Raw genomic sequence first — 19,402 nt, forward strand, 5'->3', positions numbered from 1 at the left:
AAAGTGTTTGACAAATAGTAACCATGTTATTGCATCCTGAATTTTCCTTGTGGATATTTAAGCATTGCATTCAATTCCAGACAATGAATGAATTTGTATCCCACAGGTGCTACAATACCTAATAATGCCTAACAGAGTTTCAAACTTGATTACCAGCCTGAATACCGTTTCTTTGCTGGACTTAAGTCAGACCCTCTGTTTTAACTGTTTTCTGTGGTTCAATTTTTCTAGTCCTAAATAAAAAAAAAAAAAAAAAAAAAACTTGGCAGCTTTTGAGAGATTGTGTCTATCTATCTAATTGATGGGAATCATGTTTGTTTTATATATCTTAAGGGGACAGTATTTTGTTGTGAGAAAATAAGGTGTGATTGCCAAACCTTTGCATTTTGTATTTAATTGCAGCCAACCCCTAGTGAGACGGGGTAATGGCCTAATATTTTAAAGGTATTGAAACTATCCATTTGTAGATACTGGCAGAAGTTAATACAGCTGGAATAGTAAGTACTGGTCTTCCACAAATATGCGCCTTCTATTTCCATGCCTGGTGGGGATAACTCCATCTTTCTAGGACCATTTGTTGCTAAAAGTCATCTCAGTTTGTGCATCTTATAAGTGTCCAGCAGAAAACCTTTCAAACGTGGCATGATATTAGTAAGCAAACTTTATTTTATACTTCAGACGCATATATTTATTTTCACTTACAGAGTTTTAACAGTGAAGTAAATACCAGTTCAAACAGTTGCTTGAGAATGTTGTTTAACTACTACAGAAGCTATACTTACCTGTCCCCCATCAAACTAAGGTAGGTTGGCTGGCTAAAGGGGCAGTTTGATTTGCTCGTTATTCAGACAGAGGATTTGTTTTTGAGGTTCTCAAGGTGCCCTATCCTCAGAGTTCTGGCCTATGGAAAAATAAATGAGATCTGGAACTAGTAAGTGAATGCTGATCTCCCTCAAGGTCATGAAAAGGACAACCCAGGGACCTGCTTTCCCTAACATGTTTTCACTGCACACTTTGATATCAGAAGTAAATCAGACCAGGAGTCGTAATAGAGTACCTTATGTAGTAATGTGCAGATTCTAGAAATGTCTTTTCCTGTCTTGCTTGTTGTTTGTGTAGTTAGGCAGTCTCTGGGATTGTTAAAAAGACAGGCTATATAATGGCTGGGAAGGTAGGGAAAATGCTGGTGATTTATTTCTCTTTTCAATGCAAACATTTCACAGCATTGCAATAAACTTCAGTGTTTTAGCATTGTCATCTGTCCCTATGCAGTGACATTTTTAAATGAAGCTCCTGCCATTTTACCTTTCTCAGATTTTTAGTCTATACAGTATGGTTACCAGGGCTGGAAGTCCATGTAGCGCAGAGTATTTTGCATTTCTTTGGGTTCTGTACTGATGCAGTTGGCACTTCAGAAAGGAATGGTTAGCAAGACTGCTTTATTGCATTTCATCAAGATGACTGCCAAGTGGTCAGTTGCTTTGCAGAAGGTCCTGGGTGCACATCCCAAATTTGACTTTCTAGTAGATATACATCTCCTCTTTCCAAAGGGTGGGAGGACATGTGCTGTCAGCCCAGGCCTTGAAGTCCAGGGTGCCAGCATTATGGTTTCTCTTCACTCTTCGCCTTTAACAGAAATCAGATTGGTAACAGCCATTAACATTTTGTCACATACAAATGATTGCTCCAAATTAACAGCGCTTCTGCTCCAGCTATATACTGCACTGAGTCATTCTGGTAAACGTTCTCTTAACAGGAAAATTGGATACAGTGAACGAACCTGCCACTACCCACAAATTCTTTCTATACAGGATGCTGGAATAAAGCGCAGGTACAGTAACAGCCCATAGGACCGAGACCGTGAACTGATGGGAGAAGTGCTGTGCTGCCCAGCCCAATACCAAAGTCTCTATGGCCAGAGGAAGGTGACACTGTCCCTAAATCAAAGGAAGTGAGGAGGGAAGAAGGGATGGGTGGCAGAGAACTGGGGAGAAAGCAGAAAAAGTGAGGAGTGGAAAGCAAACAGCGCAGAAACCAATCAAGTGAGATGCAGCAAGGGCTGAGCCTACATGAGAGTCTCACACAGGGAGGGGCTCCAGCCCAAAGAGGGTGGGGGAAGCCATTGTCCTAAAGGTTGCCCATGCAAATCCCCAGAGAGACCAGGAATAAAACCTCTCACTTGGCTCAGCTTTGCTATCATTGCACATAAGGGGCAGGTCTTTCTTTAAGAGGCCTGTGGTGAACCAGTACCAAGAGGGAGCTTCAAGAACTGAGTCAGAACCCTTCCTAAAAACTTCCTTTTCCACATATCTCAGCAGCTGTGCTGATCCACTCCCTTCTCCAGCACAAAGCTCCTCCCATGCTCTGCCAGCCCATGGAGGACTCTACTGATTCCAGCCCACAGACTGGGAGCACTAAACTGGGGCATGATGAAGTTGGCATCCACCTCCTAGTATCTCAACACCCTTCTGCAGCCTGAGCTAGAATCCTAGAGGACACCCAGATTCCACACCTTCTCCCGCTCAGGGTTAGCATTATTTGCTTTGGCCAGCACGTGCACCCATTACAAAGTTTTCAATGGATTATAGTTGAACTGTAATAATTTTCTTTGTTTTGCATCTTTCACTACAAAGACACTTATCAGCTGAACTTTAAACCATCTCCCTGCTTATGGCATTTTAAGCATAACTGATGCTTTTCCTAGAGTGCCTGTGATATATTCTTAAAGCCTCCTGGCTCTGTGATGTAGCCTGTTAGCGCAGGATACCCTCACTGGGAGCATAAGGGACAATGCATGGTTGGGATGCCAGAAGCAAAAACCTCAAAACTGTCACAACATAATGATCACATGTAAAACAAGCTGAGTGAGCAGCTGTAAATCAGACGCCTTGCTTTGCTCACAAAGAGCCTGACGCTAGTGACAGCAGCAAAACTCGAGCTCTTTTAAGAGCCTTCAGACACATCCAGGTGAAATCCTCATCTGACTCTGCATCCTGCGCAATCCTGAAGAGGCTAAATTGTAGGGTTGGCCTCCAGGCCTGGCCCAGAGCAATGCAAGAAATTATGCAGCATAACCCATCTCTGGTTCAGAGCTCCCAGGAATTCCAGCTGGGGCCATACGGAGAACCATGCTGTTACCAACCCACACTTGTTATGTAGATTCACACACCCCTTGCTTCTCCAGGAGGCAATCCAGCCCCTTTCACCAGCACTAAATTCATACAAAATGTACAGAAATAAGCAGACTCCACTAGTAAAACCACCTGAATTTGCCCTTCCAAGCACTTTGCTCTATGACCAGACAGGGCTGGGGGTTCGTTTATTGCCACTCGGCAGATTTGTTGGACTTTACCTCTTCCTCTGACGAATCTCACTTTCTACGTATCCTGGGGGTATTTTCAGCCACTCAGCAGCATCCATCATCTTCCGGCCTAAAGGAAGCAATGGCAACTTTGCCTTATATAGGTCGTTCATTTCTTTGGCCGAGTATATTCTTCCTGTGGGGAGTTGAACAATACCGAATGTGAACAGCAGCACTATTGCTAGCTAGAATGGCTCTCGTCAGTGTGTGAAATGCTTCCGGGAATTGAAGAATATGGATGATATTAAGTACCTGTCTCACATTGCTGGATAAGACCACCCTCAAGAAATCTTCCTTGTACCTCTTTTAACAGTGGATCGTGTAAAGGTGGAGTTGACACCTGTAATAAATGCAGTATTTCATACCCTGGCACCAAGAAAAGCACTTTAATTTGAGTGGTTTGGAGTGGCACAGATAAAAGTTACATCTCAAAACACCCTATGAGTAGGGAGGTGTCATTAGCTCTACTTTATGGATGGGAACTGAGGCAAAAACCAGTTAATAACCTGTTTTTCAGAGGTGTTAAGCAACCCAGCAATGCCGTGGCAAATTGAAAAGACAGCCAAAAGCCCAGTCTCCTGCGCTAAGCACCCTCTCATTACCTCTCCCATGTTCCTGATTCTGTACACAAGTATGGCAGAGTCTTTACAGGCTGCCCAAAGCATTAGAAATGGGGGTGCCACTATTGGACCCACTAACAGTATTCAAATCTGTAGGCTACAGTCAACTACATCGGGAGCAGTCAGGCTTTTTGTAGGAAATTAAATTCCCACCAGAAACAAGCCACATGAAATGTAGGATTATTCATCCAGCAAGTCAGCCAAACAAGATTCGATATTGAGTACAAAACGCACCAAGCCTTGGTCAAAGGACTTTAGCCCAGGTGACCTTTGTAAATTTGAGTACCGTAAAAAAACCCAACCTTCTGAAATATTTAAACTCACCCAGCTGACTACTGAGTTTTATATGGAAGGAGCAGAGACCTGCTCTCCTGCTTCCACTAAAATCAACTGTCAAATTCTCCTAGACTTCAATGGCAGCAGGATTGGGACCCAGTTTTGTAAAATAATGCAAGTGGAAATGCCCTGACCCAAACTGAATGACCATCTTGAGTATTACCAACCCTAAGAGCAACAAATCAGTAACAGCATGTGCTGGCTACCTCATTAGCCATTAGACTTTTCTTGATCACAGGGTGTACCTAAAGCCAAAAAGCAGCACTCGGCTGTACCTTCGAGTAGGTGGGATGTGTATTCAGGAAGAGAGGGTCGTACTCTGAAGCATCATAATCTTCCAAAGCCACCTTGCCCTGTGTGGGAAGCAAGCAATAGCTCAGGTCATGGTGCAGTGGCTGGAGTGTAGCAGTGTTGAGGCCTAGCTAGCCCAGATTACATGTACATTTACAGTGTCCTGTGGCTGGAGGAGTCTGTTATTGATGCAGCTCTAACTCCTCAGCAGCAGTTTCATGCCATCCCTTGCTTTGTATTTAATATTGATATCATAGTGGTGCATGGAAGTCTCGGATCAGGCTCAGCATTGTGCTAGGTGCTGTACAAACACGTACCCAGTGACGTCCCTGCCCTGGAGAGCTTACAGTCTTTCAGTCTTTCATGGCTAATCCCACGTGGAAGCACAGGCTAGTTTATGACGTCTCTGCTACTCTCTAAAGCATTGGTGCACAAGCCCCTCCATGTCTCTGCCACGCTGTTGTGAAGTGCAGCGGAGCTCCCCTCCCCGCAGGCCTAACTCAGCAGTCCAGCCAGAGATGGAAGTGATATCCACCACTGCTGAAGAGCTGAGAGGTTTGAAAAGACGGAGCCCCCGATACCGGCCTGGTGCAGCTGAGCAGACCCTTGTCTTCAGCCAACTGTGGCCTGATGGAAGCAGAGCTGCTTCTGTCTTCGGATCATGACTGGCCATGTCGCTGCCATTCATCCACTACCCATGGCCTTGGCTGTGGGACTGGCGGGAAGGGGGGAGGTGAGAGAGTGGGGAGTCAGAGGAAGGCTGTCAGGATGGGATGGGGGGAAGGAGAGGTGGAGATTGGAGAATCAATGGAGGGACAGGGAGAGGGGGAAACATTGGCAGAGCCAGAGGGGGGAGGGAAGAGCAAAGCTGTGGGGAGAGAGCTGGCAGAGATCTGGGGAGAGGGACAGACTGAGATGGGGGCACTTGGAAGGTCAGGGAGGGGAGAGACCGGAGGAAGAGAGGGGGAGGCTGGATGAAAGGGGGGAAGGGAGGGAGCGACTGATAGAAAGGAGGGAGAACAGAGGGATGGAACAGGCAAGAGATGGGGACAAGTGGGAGGGGAAGACGAGAGTGATAAAGAGTGAAAGGGAAGGGAGGAAGCATGCGTGGGGTGTGAGACGGTGGGGGAGCCTGGAGGAAGATGGATGGAGATGGAGAGAGGCATTGGGTTGATGACAGAGGGGCAGTGAGGTGGGGCAGCAGGGGGGCCAGGAGAAGGGAAAGGCTAATGGCCAGGAGAGAAGGAAAAAAAGGCAGGAAGAAATAAATGGACAAAAAGGGAGAAAACATCAGAACAAGAAAGCTTTAAGGTGAGCCAGCATCAGGGATTTTATCTACACCACAGAAATGTCTCAGTCCCTCAAAATGATTAAAAAATGAACACAATGAATGCAAATTAATGCCCCACTGCTATACAGGGCCATGCACTCAGGTAACCAAGAATAGGGGATTTTAGAGGGTTCACAGCCACAGGTTGTAGGGTAGGGCTGAAGCCCCCAAATTCATGATACAAGAGGGGAGCTGGGCTTTTCACTAAGGAAAATGTGCCATGGATTCCCTGAGAACTAAAAGGAAGTGGTGAACTGGTGATACAGGCCGGCAGGGTCAGGATATGTTGACAGGTTATTTACATCATCTTAGCCAGAGCAATGGCTCAGGGGCCTCAGCTTTTCCACCACACTTGGTATTTTCTTTCCAAGGATCTCAGTGTTTTTACAAGACTCACACCCTGACAAGGTAAAGCAGGTTATATAAGCCTCACTCAACCCACAACAGCCAGGCGGCCCCCTCTATAGCACGGTTTATAGGCATGGAGAATACTATACATAGCTGAAACTGTTGGGTGGAATTGCCTCATTTGGAATCTGGCTAAGTCACACTAGCTTTTACGAAAAAGGCCATGGTATCTTTAACAATCACAAGTGGCCAGGGTCTCATTCAGCAGCATGGCACTGGAGCCATAATGACTCAGCGAGAAGAGTGCCACCAACCAAGTAATAAACACCACTTCCTGCAGCACTTGGGTGTTCCGTGGAGGAGTCCCATCCAAGTAGCGACCCAGCCCAGTTTGTGAGATCCTACTGGATCACATTCCGAGGTCGGCTGGCTGCAGACCTGAATATGGTATCTACGGTATATCCCTGAACCCAGAGGTTCTGAATCCCAGGCTTTCAGTAAAAAGTCTGACCAAGCCCTTCATAGATAAATGGAGTTCCATGCTGTTTACTGTGTGGGATGTTCTGATTAAACCGTAGAAACGGAGGTTCGGTTTGCTCTGTGTGGACTTTTAAAGCCTCCATGTCACTTTTCATATGCATCTCAAACTCTATGACCAAAGTTTCACTACTGTAGCACAGTGTGCCTATTGCCTACTGCTCTCACACCCAGCTGGCTGCATTACCATGATGCTGTATGGGTAGAGCTCCTAAAAAACTTGTTTCCTTTGACCAAAAAGACATTTTGTAAGTGTAAATGATTATTTCACCAGTGGTAGATGAAGTGACTGTTCTAACTGTTTTGTGCATCCAAGTTACGTAGGAAGGATGACTGGAAGGAACCTCCTAGATCATAAATTCCAGTATCCTGCTGTATAAGCAACCCAGTCATTTAAGCCTGTTCATAAACTTCTCAAGATGTGTCTTAATACTCATTCTTTGCCCCACTATTCCTATTGGGAGGCTGCACCAGAACCTTCCTCCTCCGCTGGTTAGACACCTTCTTCTAATTTCCAGCCTAAGTTTACTCATGTCCAGTTTATATCTGTTTATTCTTGTGTCAAAATTGCCCTTTATCTTAAATAGCTCTTTACCCTCCCTGGCGTTTACTCCCTTGATGCATTTATAGTGAGCAATCATATCCCCTCTGAGCCCTCATTTTTTTGCTAGTCTAGATAAGATAATCTCTTTTAATCTCCTCTCATAAAATATGCTCCCCATTCCCCTGATCATCTTAATACTCCTTCTCTGCACCTATTTAAATTTATCTTTCTTGAACATGTGACCAGACCTATACACATTATTCCAGATGAGAGTTTACCAATGCCTTGTACAATATCATTAATATGGCTCTCTCTATACTCGATTGCATTTTCCTTTCTTATGGCAGCATTAAGTTGGTGGCTCATAGTCATCCTGTGACTGACTAATACACTCAAGTCTTTCTCTGCCTCTGTTGTTTATAACTGATGAGGCCCCAATTTACAAAAGAAATTCTTATAATTAGTATCTAAGTGCATTACTTTGAACTTTTTAATTTCATCCCATTTCTATTACTCTCGTGATCTAGCTCATCCAGTTCTTCCTGTATAATTTTGCAATACTCCTCTGTATTGACAATGCTTCCCAACTTCATGTCATCAGCAAATTTCATTAGCGCACCCCTACTTCTTGTGCCAAGGTCATTAAAGCAAATATTAAGTAAGATCAGTCTCAAGACCCACTGATGCTTGAGGAACTCTACTAGTAACCTCCCTCCAGCCCAATAGTTCTTCATGGCACGCGCACATCTTGAATACTGCATGCAGATGTGGTCGCCCATCTCAAAAATATATATTGGAATTGGAAAAGGTTCAGAAAAGGGCAACAAAAATGATTAGGGGTATGGAACAGCTTCCCTAGTAAGAGAGATTAATAAGACTGGGACTTTTCATCTTGGAAAAGAGACTATTAAGGGGGGATCTGATAGAGGTCTATAAAACGATGACTGGTGTGGAGAAAGTAAAAAAAGTGCTATTTATTCCTTCTCATAACACAAGAACTAGGGGTCACCAAATGAAATTAATAGGCAGCAGGTTTAAAACAAACAAAAGGAAGTATTTTTTCACACAATGCACAGTCAGTCTGTGGAAGTTGCCAGAGGATGTTGTGAAGGCCAAGACAGGGTTCAAAAAAGAAGTAGATGGGTTCATGGAGGATAGGTCCATCAATGGCTATTAGCCACAATGGGCAAGGATGGTGTCCCTAGCCTCTGTTTGCCAGAGGCTGGGAATGGGTGACAGAGGATGGATCACTTGATTCCCTCTGGGGCACCTGGCATTGGCCACTGTCAGAAGACAGGATACTGGGCTAGATGGACCTTTGGTCTGACCCAGTATGGCCGTTCTTATGGTCTCCTTTCAACCCAACCCATTGTTATCTCGTTTTAGTCAGCTCCTTACCCATGGAGTATGCATCAAATGCTTTACTGAAGACCAGACAGATTAGAGCTGCTGCATGTCCTTGCTCTTTTAAAATAATTTCTCTTACGCAAGAAAGATATCTGGTTAGTGTGCACATCCTACCTTTGGGAAAAACCATGTTGAATTTTATTCCATTTTCCATTTACCTCCATATCTTTAATTACTGTTTCCTTCAGAATTTGTTCTAAAGCCTTGCATACTTATTGAGGTCAGACTAACTAGTCTATAGTTAAAAGAAAAGGAGTACTTGTGGCACCTCAGAGACTAACAAATTTATTTGAACATAAGGTTTTGTGAGCTACAGCTCACTTCATTGGATGCATTCCACTAAAATAGCATCACTTCTTGTTGGTTCAGTAACTATTTGGTGAAGAAATCTGTCATTTACTACATTCAGTTCATGAACCAGAGAATGAATTTAACAATTTTCTATTAAGAGACACTAAAGTGTAACTCTAGCAGTAGCTTCCTGTGTGTTCAAAGCGCCCACTAGCAGTGTGAAATTTACAAAAGAATTATATTTTCTACCCTGAGCATAATTTAGTTTTGAGTATTAAACCATTGGAAACAGGGCACCTAAGTCACTGAGTGTTTTTTTCAGCCCTGTGCAACCCTAAAGTAATTGGTAATGTCACTCTATCTTGAAAATTCTGTTAAGATACTACATTAGCACCGCCTCAGCCTGTGGTCCTACTGCTTCACCGAACAGATAGAGCATAGAAGTGAGTGCTTCCCCACGCTGCTCTGACAATATGCTGCAAAACCATCCTGGAAAAACTCTGGAGGGGTGAGAGTATAGTTCAGTCTCTGTTGACCCATTCAGTCCTTGACCTCTTCTGGGGAGGACTGTTTAGTACACGGTTTTCACGCTAAACGTTTCACACCCCACTAAGCAAAACCCACCATTTTCTCATTACAGCAAATCCAGTTTGGAACCATTTCATATGTATCTGGTACATTGGACAATCCAATCAATCATTCAGATTTTTTTTTTTACCATATCACCTTAACACAATAGCGATTAGTTTAAACCACAATTATGTTAGCAAGAAAAAAAGATCAGTTACAAACAAGACTAATGCCGATCCCAAGGGTGTGCCACAGTGTGTCAATTAAAAGGTCAGCAATGGGTGGTTTTGCTAGCAACCCTCAATGTGCAACACATACAATGATAAAATCATTATCGATACCTTCTTATTACAGTAGTTTAAATATAGAGAGAGCTGCTTTCGTTTCCTTTCCTCTATTTCTTTACTTGACTGGCTGTCAACTTTGTCCTCAATTTTCTGCAGCAATGGCTCTGAAACACACTCCAGCCATTTCTTGTACTGGATCTCCTTCTTTCTCAGCTCTAAGAAATCTCTGTGTTTCAAATACTTGTCCACCTCCTACATGACAGAGAGGCAGAGGATATTAATGTATTTAGGTAACCTAGTTAGCACTCATCTTTCAGAGCTATCAGAAGTCTATACAGAAAACAGAATCCAGATGTGGTGGGGTGAATGGAAGGGTAGGTGGAAATGGGCAGTTAAGTGACCAAACAGAAAGTCCCAATATAAATGTTGATCTTCTAAGCGACGGACTGGTAGTAAGCCCATTTTTAGGGTCCCATCTTCAGTGCAACCTCCTTTCAGAGGCTTGTGTGGTGGCCTAGCAAAAGGGGAAAAGGGTGGTGCTAAATAGGCTGTGACTCCATAGCAAATTCAGCATTAAGCAGAGCAGTAATTTACCATAAAGTGTTAATCTCTTTCCCAGAGCATCAGGCCACATGGAGTATGGGGCTGCAGGACAACGTGAGGTGCAAGAGACTGATGTAGCATAGAGGGGAAAAACCAGAAAATATGGGGGCAAGTGAATACAGAGAGAAGCAGTGGGGGACAGGTGAACTGTGGGCAGGGACATGGAAGAATGCCCAGCCTGGCTAGTTAGGGCTAAGGGATAAAATGTCAGCACCCAAATCCAAAGAGATAGAAGAGGGTGAGCTAAGTCCTCTCTGAGCAGTGAACAGGGAGGCCTGTATTTTTGTATGCTTATTTAAGGTTGAATCTGAAATGATCCCACACCCCAAAGGTGGAAAAATCAGAGGGCAGGTGAAAAACGTCTCATGGTTTTAAGCCAATCTTATGATTTGGGAGTCTAACATGATTGTGGAATGTTAAGGATTGGCACCATAGGCAGCAGGAGCTATGAGTGACCAAGAGGACAGATAAATCTATAGTAGCAAAAAAATGAAAACCTGGCAGTCTATGGAGAAAGTAGCATGGAGGAAGACATGAGTCATAACATCAGAGCTCAGGTAGCTGTAGGTAAAATTACACATTTCTTCCAGTGAGGAAAGAAAGGCACAAGGACTCAACTAAAGATATGGGGTCTAAATTACAGTGATGAAAATCTATTTCCTCTGATTCACACTGCAATAGTTGAGAGCAGAATTTAGCTCAAAGGTCACATATCTTGAGATAACTGGTCTTGTGATACTATCGACAACTGACATTTTACCATCAATTGTTGATGGGCAGACAAATTTTGACACCTACATGTTCTCTTGTGTAGTTATCAGGATATAGTGAAAAGGACAAATATATATTCCTTACCTTTACAAAATAATTTTCTCTGTCCAAGATGGACTGGGTAGCAGCAATAATATCTTGGCCTTCATTAGATACTGCCTAACAAAATACCAGCAAAACTGGGAAGTAAAAATGCTGAATAAAAAAGAATCATTAGAATTAACTCTGAATTCAAAATAATAATGATCAGACTAAGTTCTCTGATCAGCAAAGATGGAAGAGCTAATGGCACTCTTAGGCATTGTGTTTAGATGCTCAGATGAGCATGGGAAGGAAAAGCAGATAAGAAGATAAAAGAGGAAAGATTGCATCAGTTCAAGTATGAGAAAAAATATGGGAGAACTCCCTCCTGAGAAGAAAACCTCCTAGGATGATTTAATCTTATGGTGCATTTCCTTTTTCTCTTCACAGCTTATTAACCCATCTGTATTGTAAACCTCAAATATTTAATTTACACAAACAAAGTTCCCTCCATACCTCCTAACTAAACACCCCCATCCCTCAACTCAATTCACAGCCTTGAAAATAAGAACAGGGAGGATCTGTTATCACTACATTGTCAATTACAACACACCATAAACTTAAAAAAAAAAAAGTTTAAATTCCTAACCTTCAATTGAACTGATGTTCTCAATCTAGTTTTTAAATGAAGACTTCCTAATCTAGTATCATAATCACTGCAAGTACCCTTATTAGCAGTCTCAGCACAGAGGCCAAGGAATGAACGCACAACAGAGACTGAACAAATCTCTCACTCATAGAAGTGGTCCCTCCAGAGCATGGTTGAGGCACACAGGCGAAGAAGCTATGGGATAGACAGAGGACTCTGGTCTCCAGGACTGTCAATCCATCATCTTTTACAGTACTGAATTAATTTAAAAAAAGAAAACAATTCTACATTTTACAGGAAAGATTCTAACAGCAAACTTTAAACTTCACCTTTAAAATCGACTATAAATGTTTCGCATTTCAGTGAACTTGTCAGTTTCAGACCCAAACTGCACAGAATACTGTGTGTAAGGGACATAGAGGTGGTAAAGAGCTAAAGGCTGGCCTACATTGGACAAGTTGCCTCAGTGTAATTAACTCAACTTCAAATCAATTCAATTTCATTGATGCAAACTGCTAGTGTAAATACACACAAACTGATTGAAATCTCACTTACATCGGCTTAGCTTAAACCAACCTACTTAAGGCTTACATTAACCTGATATATGCAAGGTTTAAACTAGTTTAAGTGTATTTACATTACGGGTTTGCACCAGTATAACCTGATCAATTTTAAATCATTGTAGTTACACCAGGACAACACTGAGTGTAGACCAAAGCCAGAGAGAGGCTGAAATGTTATTCTTCACTCACTTTGCTGCCTTTCATGGCTACTACAGATGATTTCACAAACCAACTCTATTGCAATCCCTATGCACCATTTAAGAATGAAGTTTTAGTGTTAATTTAGAATTTCCTGGGTTATGTTTGTTTACACCTCATGTGCTGATGGTACCACATCATTGATGGAACACAGCCAGTGTTTGTAGCTGGCCTATGCAAGTAAAGAAAAAGCCTCCCACCTTCCATGATTCTTCAAAGTTCTATATTATTTTATATCCCAATGTGTATAAATCTGTTTCTTTATTTTTCACTTTGAAAAACCACACTATGTAGTTTAAAAAGACATCTACCTCACCTCTGTAGACTGGTTTCATGCTTCAGCAGGGTTCTCTTACTGATATGATATCAGCAGAACAATGCATGGAGCAGGAGCCAGAGCCAGGGAGCAGCAAATACAGGCAACCAAAAAAGGAGAACTCTGTATTTCATAATAAGCTGAATGGCCCGTTTACCTTGGTTATTTAGGGCATTCAATATGTTACACTAAACCTGATAGACTTGTATTATATAACTGCAGGCCACTTTTAATAATATCTTACAATGCTCTTCTCAATTCAAATACCAATTATATCCATATAGCATCATTAAAATGCAGCTACCTCTGGTATGGAAGGTAGCAACTAACACACTGTACAACAGTAAAGGGATGGGAAATGTTGCCCGAGGATGACAGACTTCTCTTACGAAAACTCCTCTTTCATATATAAAAAATTGCCTAAACAAAGCAGACAAGACCCCTGCTGTTAAGGTCTTATCCAAAACACCCACACACAGGAGATTACATGGAACTGAATGGATCTATCACAGGATGATGATGTGGCCAAGTGAATCCTGCTGAGCATCAGGCTGCAGGGAACCATTTCAAACTAGATGCTTTGACTATGTAAGTTACCTTTCCACCCCAAAACACGTCTCACTTGGTAACTTTTTGTTACTCTTCCCAAAGGTGGCAAACCAGTAGGTATTGTCCACACAGCCGAAATTTTACAGGACATTGCATTTAATTACTTTTTCCTCATCCCTGCAAAAATACAGCTTCTGTCCTACCTGCACTTGAGAAAAACGCTTGTGCGTTAGCCAATCTTCGCAAGCTTTTTTCCTCTCGGAAGCACTTCTGACAAAAGTTCTTGGGGATCTGCGCCTAGCCAAGGATGAAGTGGCCCTCTGCAGAGATTTAACAGAAGGAAAAAGTCTGCATACAGAGCAGTTTTTGTTTACAAAAATCACACTGCTCATCCTTCCATCTAGGTACCAAACTCAAGTTCCTCTACAACCTGGGACATAACTATAGCACCTTTCACCCCAAAGGATCCCAACGTGCCTTACACACTTCACTAACCACAGCTGTGCAAAGAGTCTTGCAGCACCAGTTTAGCAGTGCACAGCAATGGTTTAGGACAGGAAGTTTCGAATACCTTATCAGGCAGAAACAGACGCAAATGGAGTTAGGTAGAATTTTATTACCCAAACTGGAATCTGGCAGGACCCCAGGGCTAACACCCCTATTCCTGCAGAAATGGCCACGACATATTTTATGTCCATACAGGGCTGGATCTTCGGTTTTACATCTCTTCCAATAGCACAGTGTCCCCAACACCAAGCCAAGGTGCTGGTTCATCTGGAAGACCCAGTTAACTATACCACTGTCTGCAGCATGCTGGGCCAAATACCTTCCTGCTCTAGGTTTTCCTTGGAGTTCTCCCATCCAAGTATTGACTAGGTGTATCCCAGATATCCCACAAGACAAGATGCTAAGGCTGCAGATGTAACCAGAGAAACCCTTCTGTTGATTGGCAATGAGCACGAACATAGTACTACCATGCTGGCTAGGATCTGGGAGCTGCTTAAACTACTCCCTGGGCAGGGGAGGGAGTACATTTGTTGCCTTTAGTGCAGGTAATGCAGTAGGACTCAGCCATTGGGGAAATGGATAGAGAGGATAGCTCATTGAGAGAGAAAATAAAAAGCATGAGGCTCTTGTAAATCAGGCTCTTGGGAAATATTAGTCTCTCTCCAAGACCAAAACAATGGACAAGCCTTTGGCTGCAGAAACTGTAAAGACTAATCTTAGAGACTCTGGCTGCAATGAAGCCTCATTACAATGAGAGTCGAGGGTACTCAGCAGTTTTGAAACACAGGCTTACAAAGATCTTGACCAAGATTCATATAATCCCTGTTAGTTTACTGTGTCCATTCCCAATGTACCACTCAAGATCAGATCAGACTGTAGCAAACAGTCTCCATTGTTTTGTCCACTTTAAATTAATAGATTCATTCAGTGGAGCTGCCACCATTTCTCTTGGGAGACTATTGATGGCCCAAAAGACATCACTTTTAGGAAACATGTCCTGATAGTCAAGATAAAATGTAGACTCAGTTTCACCCCATTATTCCGAGTTATGTCCTTCTACTGGGCCATCCTAAATCTCAGCATTTCCTCTTTCTCCTGGAGGTGAGATCCTCACCCCTACCTCAGCCCCTTTTGTACTGGTGAAAGGATTAGAACAGCGCAAGGGAGTCCTAAAGGTGCCAGTTCTGCTGGGAGAGGATTCCCCCAGCACAGGAACTGCTGAAGACAGCTGTAACACTACTCCCAAGAATCCCATCACAAGCCCTAGAGTAGGGCATGTGCTAGAGATATAGGAGAGGTGTGCCAAGGCAGGATTGAGGACAGAAGGGACATATCAAAGATGGGGCTTCAGGCCAGAGCACTGCAGAGATTCCAAGCAGGGCTGCAGCATATAGGGCAGCTACAGGGTGGCTGGCATAACTGAAACAGGCCCCGGAGCTGCCTATGGTACGCCAAGGAGTTTCTGCTCATGAAACAGACCAGGATTGCTCCCACTCCCTCTGGATTACAAAATTCCGTGCTGCCCTCTACAAGTTTGCATCTGTTAGAATCTCACTCTTAGTATTTATATTCTTCAAAGCCATGTAAATGTAAAAACTCCTGGTGTACCCCATTACAGATGTTGGTTTCACATGCCCCATTCTAGGGCTTAGCGGGGTGAAAACTATGGTTGAAGAAATGAATTGTCACCCACCTGTTCTGGAGTCTGCAGGTCATACTCTGTCTGGGACCTTGGACATTTCAGCTTTAGTAGCCAGTGGTTGTCTGAACCACCCATGTTAGACGCTCCTGAACAGGGCTGGAAACAGCATTAAAACATTTGAAAACGTGTCAAAAGCCATGGCAAACACTGAAAGGATAGTTTTCTTACAAATCAGCCAGCCAAACTCCCCAAGAGTTTCTAAATGCTGCCTGAACATTTACCTACGTATGCATATCACAACAAATCAAATCGAAGATGAAAAATGTCAGTTTTACAGTCAGATGCTCCCTTGATACTGTCTATCATAACCTTCAGAACAAATGAGTAGGTTAATTTTGTATTATCAGACAAAGTTGTTTCAGTATATTCAGTGTTTGTCACAACGTCAGCTCTGAAGATATCTTTGATTTATTAAATTCTACCACCTTACTTTTACAATTGTATAATGTTCCTGAGCACTATTAAACCTCTGTGTGCTCCACCTTAGAAATGGCCACATTTTAGTGCTTGGTGAAGTTATTTCTGAATGCAGAAAATTAACATTAAAGAAACAGTGAAGTTATGAGATCAATCCAGGAAATTCCAAATTGTGTATCTTGTCTATTTTATGTCACACATTACTAAGAAAGAGTAATTCATTAAGGTTTATACATAACAAGGGAAATAGGACGTCCACCACAGTGCAGAAGGTCTCTATAGGGCCCTCTGTACTGTGTTAGCACCTTAAATTCATTGAACAGGTGAGGCCATATATTATGCATTCTTTTCTGGAAGATGGAGGCTGAGCCACTGAAAGCATCCCTAATTTTTTCTCATCTGTTGCCCTTATTCCATGTTCCTTTTCTGAAACCCGACTATCCTCTGGTATCTGGGTAAACGCAGTGCCAAAATAATGTCTATTTCTATAGAAGTACTGGTCGTTAGTTTTACCCCAGTTTCTTTAGCCCAAGGAAGAGATTTCCATTTTTCAAAGGCTTCTACCACCAGCTGGTTGAAGGACTTTCCAAAGAGTCTCCCATTGGAGTACTGGAACAAGGCTACATACATTTTGCTTAGATGTCTGCCTTCCACGGAAGCAGGGAATTGATGGAAGACTTGAAGACAAAGGCGGAAGCCAAGGATTTCCTCTAAGGGGCTCGTTGTCCTGCCCAGCATTTCAGCTACATCACCCCCTCTTTGAGTAACTTCACTATAAACATAAACATAAGAATGGCCATTCTGAGTCTGACTAAAGGTCCATCTAGCCAGTATCCTGTCTTCCGACAGTGGCCAATGTCAGGTGCCCCAGAGAGAATGAGCAGAACAGGTAATCATCAAGTGATCCATCCCGTCGCCCATTCCCAGCTGCTGGCAAACAGAGGCTAGGGACACCATCACTGCCCATCTTGGCTAATAGCCATTGATGGACCTATCCTCCATGAACTTATCTAGTTCTTTTTAAACCCTATTATAGTCTTGGCCTTCAACATCCTCAGGCAAGTAGTTCCACAGGTTGACTGTGTTGTGTGAAAAAAATACTTCCTTTTGTTTGTTTTAAACCTGCTGTTTATTAATTTAATTTGCTGACCCTTAGTTCTTGTGTTATGAGAAAGAGTAAATAACACTTTCTTATTTACTTTCTCCATAGCAGTCATGATTTTATAGACCTCTATCATATCTCCATTTAGTCATCTCTTTTCCAAGCTGAAAAGTTCCAGTCTTATTAATCTCTCCCAATATGGAAGCTTTTCCATACCCCAATCATTTTTGTTACTCTTTTCTGAACCTTTTCCAACTCCAATATACCTTTTTTGAGATGAGGTGACCACATCTGCACACCGTATTCAAGATATGGACATACCATGGATTTATATAGAGGTGATATGATATTTTCTGTCTTTTTATCTATCCCTTTCTAAATGATTCCCAACATTCTGTTAGCTTTTTTGACTACTGCTGCACACTGATATGCTTCAGGTTCAAATATTTGTCCTTGCTTTCAAAGTCCTACATTATGAAGCCCCAGCCTAAATCTTTAGCTTAGTCTCTTTTCACGCGCCTTGCTATCACTTCTCCACCAGTGGAACCTGCCTTGATACCCTTTTGTCTCCTCTCACAAATGCTTCCATGCCTTCTTCCATTTTGCCCTTTCTGCTTGCAACATCCTCCTCAAACCGGTTTGCCTGGTCACCTTACTCCCTTCATTCATTCCTCTGTGTTGTTGAGGAGTATGGACACCTTAGGGAAGGAGAACATGAAGCTGGAGCGGAGGGAAACGATTCCTCATGTGGAACCCTCCTTCCAGATGATGTCATTGTATCCTCCTGCAGTGAGGATATCCTGCCGGGGGAGGGTCCCTAGTTGTTAGGAACAGACATGTAATAGTAATGGGAAATTCAATTATTAGAAATATAGGTAGTGCCGTTTGTGATGACCGGGAGAACTGCATTGTGAATTGTCCACCAGGTGTAAAGGTTGCAGACCTCTCCAGACATCTAGATAGACTTATGTGCAGTGATGAGGAGAAGCTGGGGGCTGTGATACATGCAGGCACCAGTGACACAGGGAAAGATAGGCGAGAGGTCTTGGAGGCCAAATTTAGACTGCTAGGTAAGACATTAAAGTCTAGGACCTCCATAATAGCATTTTCTGAAATGCTTCCAATTCAATACACAGGAGCAGTTAGACAGGCAGAACTGTAATGTCTCAATGAGTGGATGAGACAATGGTGTTTGGAGGAGGGATTTAGACTCATTAGGAACCACGAAACCTTTTGTGAAAAGAGGACCCTACACAGAAAGAGTGCGCTCCTCCTAAACCAAAATGGAATCAGATTCCTGGCATGTAAAATTAAAAAGGTCATAGAGGAATTTTTAACTAAGGGCTGAGGGAAAGCCAACAGGTGCAGAGGAACACACAATTCAGACAGACATCCCATAGGGAAGAATTTATTAAAGGTGATACTTTTTATTCTAGTAAAGAGGAGAGGATAGAAGCTGATAAAGTACAGGCAGGAACTGAAAAGAAACAGTCAAAGGAAAGAGTCCCATTCAATTACATCACATGAAGGCAGACAACTAAATATTGACAAATTTTGTAAGTGCTTTTATACAAATGCTAGCAGACTAAATATTAAGATGGGTGAACTTGAAATCCTGGTATTAAATGAGGGTATTGATATAATAAGCATCACAGACACTTGGTGAAACGATGATAGTCAAAATAACAAAGTAATAGCAGAGTACAAAATATTTAGGAATGACAGAGTAGGTCATGTGAAGGAAAGTATAGAGTCAAATATAGTAAAAAATCTTAAATACATCAAACAGTACCATAGAATCTCTATAAGTAGAAATTCCATGCTTGAATAATAAGAGAATAGCAGCAGGAATATACTATCGACCACCTGACCAGGAGGATAATGATGACTGTGAAATGCTCAGGGAGATTAGAATGGCTACAAAAACAGAGAGCCCAATAATAATGGGGGATTCGACTATCCACATATTGACTGGGAACATGTCACCTCAGAATGGGATGCAGAGATAAAATTTCTAGACACCATTAATGATGGCTTCTTGGAGCAGCTAGTCCCGGAAACCATAAGGGGAGAGGCAAATAC

General features: G+C 42.6%; 1 protein-coding gene across 5 annotated transcripts in view; it reads right to left on the reverse strand.

The window, feature by feature from the left end:
• FAM228B (family with sequence similarity 228 member B) overlaps nt 1-19,402 on the reverse strand; it is a 26,407-nt gene continuing 7,005 nt past the window's right edge. Inside the window, exons 4-11 of one of the 5 annotated variants that reach the window (XM_043510183.1) lie at nt 15,793-15,897; nt 13,796-13,912; nt 11,381-11,455; nt 9,977-10,174; nt 4,593-4,670; nt 3,614-3,701; nt 3,353-3,497; nt 1-1,626 (exon numbers count right to left, since the gene is read on the reverse strand). In XM_043510183.1, coding sequence (XP_043366118.1) covers nt 1,521-1,626; nt 3,353-3,497; nt 3,614-3,701; nt 4,593-4,670; nt 9,977-10,174; nt 11,381-11,455; nt 13,796-13,912; nt 15,793-15,897 — 912 coding nt within the window. In that variant the 3' untranslated portion in view covers nt 1-1,520. Of the gene's footprint in view, nt 1,627-3,352; nt 3,498-3,612; nt 3,702-4,592; nt 5,835-9,976; nt 10,175-11,380; nt 11,456-13,795; nt 13,913-15,792; nt 15,898-19,402 lie in introns of those variants that run through there. The other 4 variants (XR_006279718.1, XR_006279719.1, XR_006279720.1 and 1 more) reach the window with 4 other exon arrangements.

This window comes from Dermochelys coriacea, chromosome 3 (assembly GCF_009764565.3).
Source record: "Dermochelys coriacea isolate rDerCor1 chromosome 3, rDerCor1.pri.v4, whole genome shotgun sequence".
NCBI lineage: Eukaryota > Metazoa > Chordata > Testudines > Dermochelyidae > Dermochelys > Dermochelys coriacea.